Raw genomic sequence first — 7,463 nt, forward strand, 5'->3', positions numbered from 1 at the left:
GGGAAGCGCACAGGTTGGTTGCTTAGGGTCGTTCAGCAGGACGCAACAAAGCAGAACACGCTGAGATCATCCTACAGCAGGCTCAGAGAATATTGGGCCACTTGAGCAGCTGGAAAACTGGTTCATTTCCCAGCCCCCTGCCTCACAGACCTCAGGCCCGCGCCCCCTGCTACCCACCCCGTTGGTCGGGCGGAAGGCTGTGGCGCCCTGCAGGTCAACGCCGACGGTCTGCTTGCACAGCGTCACCTGCGTCGCCGCGACCGACGCCGCGGTGATGGCGGCCGCCACGGCGGGCGTCATGGCGGCGGCGGCGGCGGCGGGGCCGGTGGGGATGCCCAGGGCCTGGGCGCGCACGAGGCGGAGGGGCTGCAGATTGCTGGCGGGCACGATGACGCGGCCGGTAGGGTGGATGACGTACTTGGAGGTGCCCTTGACGAAGGTGCCATCAAACGTGAGGTCGGTGCCCTCGACATCGACGTCGCCGTTCTGGGTGTTGTCTGAGTCAGCGTCGTCGTTGTGGGGGGCGCCGTCCATGTCGGCGATGTTGTAGGCGATGAGCAGCTTGCTGCGCCCCGCTTGAGCGTAAGCAGGGAGCTGGCCGCAAGGGTGGTGAGGGTGGTGGCCTTGGAGATCGGGTCGGCAGGCAGCACCTGGCCGGGGACGACGTGCGCAGAGAGCACTTGCGGGCGGAAGCGTGGGGAGGGACGGGTCGGGCCAGCGATTTGGTGAGCTTACGATCCTGGCGGATGGCAGGGCACGGCGACCGAACCCTCTCATGGTTCGCTTGCGCAGCGGCTGCTGTGCCCTCGGAAAATGCTGCCCCCTCTGCGTGGGCGGCACGTTCCTGTTTGGCTGTACCCACCGCCTTGAGGCTGGCCGCGGGGACCTTCACCAGCAGCAGGGCCTCGGGGTCGGCGCCCTTGAACCCCACGTCGCGCGCAAACTCGACAAACGCCTGCAGGTGGGCGGTGGCGTGGTGCAAGGGTGGCACGTGCTGCTCGGCCGGGTGACAGCCTCTGCAATTCCTTGCTGATGCTGCCGCTCTGAAATGCGAGCAGCACGTGATTGCTTGAAGGAAAGCACTTAATTTGCCAGGTCCCTGCTGCCCACCCCGCCCCAAATTCAAGCAGCTGCTCACCCCATCGTTGGGGCAGAAAACGGTCGATCCGGCGGTATCCAGGCCCCGGTTGGCCTCAAGCGCCTTGCAGGTGTTGTACTGCATTATCAGTTACATGGGTGATATGAGGGCACCATGCGGGCGGCGCCGCTCTGTGTTGATGCCGTGCAGCGGCATGGCAGCCGACTGCCGTCGCCCCCCCTCCCGCAAGGGAGTGGGAGCGCACGCTGTGGACCGGAAAAACCCGGGCGCTGACTGCGCTGGGCGTAGCTGCAAGGATTTGCTGGGCAAGCATGTTGTAGTAGGCGGCAAGCATGTTGGAACTCGCGCAAGGCGCAGGACGGCACTCTCCACAGTGCCAAGTGCCCACAAACGGCAATTGATTTTTGCGGGATGAGGCGTGCACACTTCCTGTGAAAATCACTCTTGGCGCGCCGCAAGCGTTGCTGCGCTGTTGGCCGCCAGCAGCCAGGGCAGCTGCCGGGCAGCGGCGCGCCATCACGGCAGTACATTTGTGCTACTATATCAAGTGCCGCGCGCAGGCAGCAGGTCGCGTAAACACGTCTGACTTGCGGATGTAGCGCACTACTCAGTCAGCGGCGCGCCAAAAGGTCCTGTGCTCTCGGAATGCGGCGACGTCTGTGCACAGCTGGATGGTTGAGCCGCGGACTGCGACAATTTCGAACGGTCCAGCCACGCGTGCTGCCAAAGCAGGGATGGACCCTTCCAGGATCTCCAAAACCCAATCGCCCACGGCTAGCGGCTGCGAGGCAGTACGCGCATTGCGCGCCGCGCGCCGATGCCAGTTAGCGAACTTGGTTGCAAACTGCTCCATATCGCTTCGAGCGCCGCACCTCCGAACACACGCAGTCGCTCTGCTAGGCGTTGTTCTCAAGCGTTGCTGCGCTTTTGGCCGTCAGCAGCCAGGGCAGCTGCCGGGCAGCGGCGTGCCATCACGGCAGTACAGTGTTGACAGACGAGGTCACAGTCTTGTCCTCTGCGGCCCCGGCACCCGCGCCCAGGTTCTTGGTGCGCAGCTTACGCAGGGCGCCCAGCGCCGACCCGGGCAGGAACACGCGGTCAATGGGGTGGACCACATAGTCAGACTTGGAGGCGACGTAGGGCCCCTCAAAGGTCAGGTCGACCTTCTCGAGCTTGTAGGTGTCCTGGTCGTTCTTGGGGTCGCCGTCGACGTCGACGCCGTTGAAGCCGATCTCGAAGCTCTTGGCCTTGCCCTTCTTGTTGCGCACCTGGAGCGTGGTGCCGGCCAGAGTGGTCAGGGTGTTGTACTCATCGCCGTTCTTGAAGCCGCCGTAGGTGTAGATGTTGCCGGGGATGATGTGGTGGCTCAGGACCTGGGGAGGTACAAGGGTGGGGTGAGGGCGGGGACGCGCGGCGTTTGACCCAAGTCAAAGAGGTGAGCCCTGCGCATCTACTTGGCAGCGTGCCCGTGCGCAGTAGTACATGCTCCGTGTAAGCCTGCCGTGATCGCTGACGCCCGCTGCTTTGGTGTGCTGACGCCTGCTGCTTTGGGCACCCTCGGGAGCTGCCCAGCAGCGGGCCCTGGCTGTCTGCATCACCCGTCAGCCAGGCCGCTCACCAGCTTGAGGGTGTCGGCGGGAACGTTGTCCAGCACCTGGCCGATGGGGTTGGCGCCCCTGAAGCCCAGCTGGCGCGAGAACTCGGCAAAGGCCTGCGCGGCGGCGCAATGCCCGTGTCACTTTGTGAAACTTGGCGCTGGTTGTAGCTAGCAAGCCGACTACTTCCCTGGCCGAGCCTCTTGCCAGTGTGGGCTCTGCTCGTCATAATTTGGGGCACAAGGACGGCAGCGGCGCTGCCGGTGCATGTCTCTGGCGGCATGGTGCCGCGCTACCTGGTGCCGCACGCTGTTCGGAAGCAGCAAGTGGGCACGCCGCTCACCCCGTCCGTGGGGCAGAAGATGGTGGCGCCCTTCAAAGAGAGCCCAAGCTTGGTGACAGCGCGCTTGCAGGCTGTCAGTTGAGTGGGAGGTGTCTTCACCGCCACACCTGCATGCAGGCATGAAGGGTCGCGGGAGTCGGTTGGCGGGAGTCGGGCCGTTGGGTGCAATGGGAGCTCGGCGCGGCAGAGTGGGAGCGGTGATCGGTGTAGGAGTGTGCTGCTGCGCTCACTCTGGCCGATCAGCACCGCCAGCAGCAGCAGTGCGGTCCGCATCATTGCCAGTGCCAGATCGGAGAACCCGACTTGCGATGAATGAAGGGTGACAAGGGGCAAACGGAGGTCGAACACAACCTCAACAATTATTGTGCAGGCGTAGAGAGCGATCACACACCAATGTGCGGAGTTCGAAAACTGCCGCCACTGAACCTCCCGCTTCTCGTCCACTCCCCAGCGCTGAAGATGTCCGAGATCATTTGTGCACGAGCAGTTTTTACATTTTACAAGCAGCTGCAAGGTCCACGTGGTGCGCACCTGGCCCAGTGTTCGCAGCACCTGCAGTGGTTTGAGAGGTTGATGGAGGCCGACGGTGCGCCGTGGAGGGTCACGATCCCCTGAACACATGCCACCCAGGGTTTGGAAGGTCTTGATGATGCCAATCCCCTCAGATCCCGCGTCAATACGGCAGGCTGTCAGCATTGAAGATGCCGCCGCTTTTCGCAATGCTTTAGACGTATACAGTAGACAGCAGAGCTCAGCCAACACGGCCTGCAACAACACGATGCACCCCCGAGACATATACGTTCCAATCTGGACAGCATCTTGTGAGACAATCTATGTTCCTCTCCAGCCTGGGCGTACATCCTATGGATTCGGCCGGGTGCTGGCACGTGTGGCGCAAATAAACTTGGCACAGGGTCATACGATATCGTCACCATACGTAAGACCAAGGGCTCGCAAACTCACTGTGCTACCAGTAGTCCAAAAACAAAAAATGAAGACAAAAAGCGAGACAAACCCTATGTACCACCCAAACCCCATGCTTCGGCAGCCCCTTTCAATCATCATGTTTTTGTGCATGCGCTTGGCCCAGAGCCATGGCCAGCAAGCACCCCGTCATCAGACAACAAGCCACCCCAGACGTCTGCACAGCGGTGCCATTTTGTGAGTGCCTCCAATACAGTGCGACAGGAGCTCATGGCAAGCATCAAATTTCCTGCACTGGGAGGCAGGGTGGCAACAGACTCGACTGCCACACCAGACATTTACGAGGTAAACTGTTTCGTCCTCGTCTTGCACACGTCTTCCTGCAGGCCTTGATAACATGGTCCGTGCTGCATGCCCCCCCTGGTGACAGGAGTGTACATGTCATCTCTGGGTTTGCGCAAAAAAGTGGAATGACATGATGAACTGCCAAAGATGTACACAGCAGCATCGTCTTGCAAGTGGGACTTTGCAGCCTGGTCCCAACACAGGAGCTCTTGGCTAGAGTCCATCTCGCTGCATCGGGCATCGCCCACGCCACACACATGCAGCATGTGTCTTGGCACTGCATCGCCAGACAGCGTTTGCAGGGCTAGCCACTAATCGCACTGGGCTTCAATAATTGTTTTAATCACATTTTGGACGCTTCTAGAGCCTGCGACCGTTCCCCAAGTGCTTGACGATCTGCTGACGAGCGCTGCCAGGATCCAGCAGCGGACAATGGGCAGATATTTTCATTTTTCTATAGACAGGGGGGGCACTTTTACGGACGTGTTTGCACAGGTAGGTTGGGATGCAGCATGTGAAAAACGCATCGCGCTGCGACATGGTGGCACCCGCTGCTCGTCCTGCTGCTGCTCGACTGCCGGGCCTTGCCCAGTGCTGTCTGATGCTTCGCTCCAATGAATGCACCCACCAAATCAATCCAGGTGCCCGATGGCAAGGGCGGCAGCACGTATCGGTGCGGCTGGCGGAGCAGGGAACGGGGCGGACGCGTCATTGGCACTTCACAACCCTGGCTCCCATACGCCACACACTCCATGCCTCTGCAGGCCGCCCCAGCCCTGGCCCTGGCCTGAAATCCCACTTGACCTTTCACAACCTGCGTCTCCCCCCCACTCCACTCACCCGGCCATTAGATTCCCCTCTGTCAGCGCCGCCAGCCCAGCCACACCTACCCCCCCCCTCACTTGTCGCACCTCAGTGTCTTGAAGCTGCTTTCAGAGGACCCCTCAAATTACCCCGATGCCCCGAGGGAGGGGATCAGGAGGATCTTGGAGGAGGCCACAGGCCAGCCGCACCCGCGGTAAGCAGCCCGCGCCCGCACGCGCGAGGCTCGCCCCCGCGCCGCGCCCAGCGCCCGCCATGAGCACTCCTCCCAGCCCACGCGGGGGGCCGCCGCGCCTCAAGACTGCACGCCCCGCGGCCCGGCGCCGCCGCTGCTGCTGCGCAGGAGCGCGCCGCTGGACACCAGCCGCGTGGCCTCGATCCGCATGGGCACCACCGTGGCCACAAACGCGCTGCTCGAGCGCAAGGGGGAGCGCAGCGCCCTGCTGGTTTCTAAGGGCTTCCCGGACCTCCTGCACATCGGCAACCAGGTGCGGCGCAGGCCGCGCCGCTCGACTCTGCCCTCGTGCATTCCGTGATACATGCCAAGCCAAATTTTGCTCCTTGATTGTGACTCTGCCACCATCCCTGCTCACTACCCCAGTCCGTCCCCCAACCCCCCGCTCCCGTCGATCGGCCCCCCTGCCGCCCTGCCTTCAGTCCCGCCCTGACATATTCGATCTGCGCATCAGGTGCCCAGACAATCTGTATGAGGTGCGGCTTGGTGGCCGGCGGCGGTCGAGGGCAACTCGTGATTCCCCTGTGCATGGGCAATCGCGCCCAGATTATGCACTGCTGCCGAATGCAGGCCCGGCCTCTGGGCTCGAGCGATTGTGTTTGCACACGTGCGCATGTGCGCCAACTGGACGAGTGCAAAGGCACGCATCCGCAAACATCTGCGTGCTCATACGGTTGCGCGCTTGTGCGCACAAAGTCATATTTGCACGCGCACGCTCACGCTCATTTACATGACGCATGCGCCTGTTCACCGCCTCCATGGGTGTGCATGTGTGCGCAGACACACACACACACACACACACACACACACACACATGCGCGCACACACACACACACACGGAATCTCGCACGCGCGCACACGCACCAGACCGTGGTCGAGGTTGATGAGGAGGTATGCCTGCCGCTGACAGACGAGCCCGGGCCCCGCAACGGCGCTGACGCGGCAGAAAACGCAAAGTGAGGCGTGGGTAGCGCGGCGCAAGGGGCGGGCTCCACCTGCATGGGGTGTCCGGCCTCCCAGAACTTCGTGCACGCAGCGCTGTGTTGCTCCCTGCTGCTGACACGAGTTGTTCGGCAGCGGCCCCCAACAACCCCATCCCCTCCCTTTACCCCCACGCGCGCGCCCGTCACCGCCAGGCGCTACCCCCCTGGCGGCCCCGTCGTGCGCGGCGTCACCGGCGAGGCGGTCTGCGTCCGGCAAGCGCCAGACCTGTCGGCCCTGCGCGCTGAGCTGGCGCGCGTGGCGGAGTCCGGGATCAGCAGCGTGGCGGTCGTTCTGAAGCACGCGGCGATCTTCCCGGACCATGAGGTAGCTGTCGGGAAGCTGGCGCGGGGGATGGGGTTCAAGCAGGTGGGTGTGGGGTTTTTGGTTGACGGGACAGGGGGTGTGGTTCGGGGGACTGGATCCTGGTCAAGAGTGCAAGAGCGGCGCACTGTGAGAGTCGCAGGGGCGTTGCGTGCTGGCATGCCCTCCCTAGCGCCCCAGTGGCGTCGCCAGCCGCCATCGCGTGTCCTATTCTCACATCCCGCACCAGCAGGCCCCATCTGCATCGTTTTCCCCCCGACCCGCGTGCTTTAGCCACGATGGTGACATCACATCACCCCAGCGACCGCACGTTGCTGCGCCCCCCCCTCCTTGCCAGCACAGGTGTCCCTGTCTCATGAGGTCATGCCGATGGTAAAGATGGTGCCCCGGGGATTCACCGCCGCCGCCGACGCATACCTCACGCCCCATATCCTCAAGTGCGTGGGCTCCCTTGCCCTGCGGGCCCCGCGCGCGCCTCCCACTCTGGCAGTCCCGCAGTCCCTGGAGTGCTGAAATGTCGCAACAGCAGGAATGCTCGATTTTCTGGAAGCCGCGTGCCTCCAGTTGCTCCGCAGCTCTCTGTCTTGACCTTGCTCCAACGCCACTCCTCTCACCGCCGCTCCCTCCTCTCCCCCCGTCGACGTCTCCTTGCCTATGTCAATCAATGTTTTTCTCCCGCTGCACATCAAAAGGTACATCCAGACGTTCCAGTCCGGCTTCGACGAGGGCCTGCGGGATGTGCAGGTGAGGGGAAGGGTTTGGCCCACGAACAAGGGGGGGGGGGTGGTTTTAGGG

The 7,463-nt window shown here is 62.8% G+C and overlaps 3 protein-coding genes across 3 annotated transcripts; 1 reads left to right on the forward strand and 2 right to left on the reverse strand.

Annotated features, from left to right (window-relative positions):
- Positions 1–66: 66 nt before the first annotated feature.
- Positions 67–1,222, reverse strand: MNEG_12020 (hypothetical protein; the record flags this gene model as incomplete). Its single annotated transcript, XM_014039506.1, has 3 exons — positions 67–594; positions 863–955; positions 1,139–1,222. 3 exons carry the CDS (start codon positions 1,220–1,222, stop codon positions 67–69), a joined length of 705 nt encoding a protein of 234 aa, XP_013894960.1.
- Positions 1,223–2,070: 848 nt separating this feature from the next.
- Positions 2,071–3,310, reverse strand: MNEG_12021 (hypothetical protein; the record flags this gene model as incomplete). The annotated part of the gene is made up of 4 exons (XM_014039507.1): positions 2,071–2,472; positions 2,718–2,810; positions 3,038–3,144; positions 3,268–3,310. The coding sequence occupies 4 exons, from the start codon at positions 3,308–3,310 to the stop codon at positions 2,071–2,073; spliced, it is 645 nt and encodes a 214-aa protein (XP_013894961.1).
- Positions 3,311–5,511: 2,201 nt separating this feature from the next.
- Positions 5,512–7,181, forward strand: MNEG_12022 (5-oxoprolinase (ATP-hydrolysing); the record flags this gene model as incomplete). The annotated part of the gene is made up of 5 exons (XM_014039508.1): positions 5,512–5,616; positions 5,786–5,839; positions 6,231–6,319; positions 6,500–6,713; positions 7,011–7,181. The coding sequence occupies 5 exons, from the start codon at positions 5,512–5,514 to the stop codon at positions 7,179–7,181; spliced, it is 633 nt and encodes a 210-aa protein (XP_013894962.1).
- Between the last annotated feature and the right edge of the window lie 282 nt (positions 7,182–7,463).

This window comes from Monoraphidium neglectum, assembly GCF_000611645.1.
Source record: "Monoraphidium neglectum strain SAG 48.87 unplaced genomic scaffold scaffold03017, whole genome shotgun sequence".
In the NCBI taxonomy this organism is placed as follows: domain Eukaryota; kingdom Viridiplantae; phylum Chlorophyta; class Chlorophyceae; order Sphaeropleales; family Selenastraceae; genus Monoraphidium; species Monoraphidium neglectum.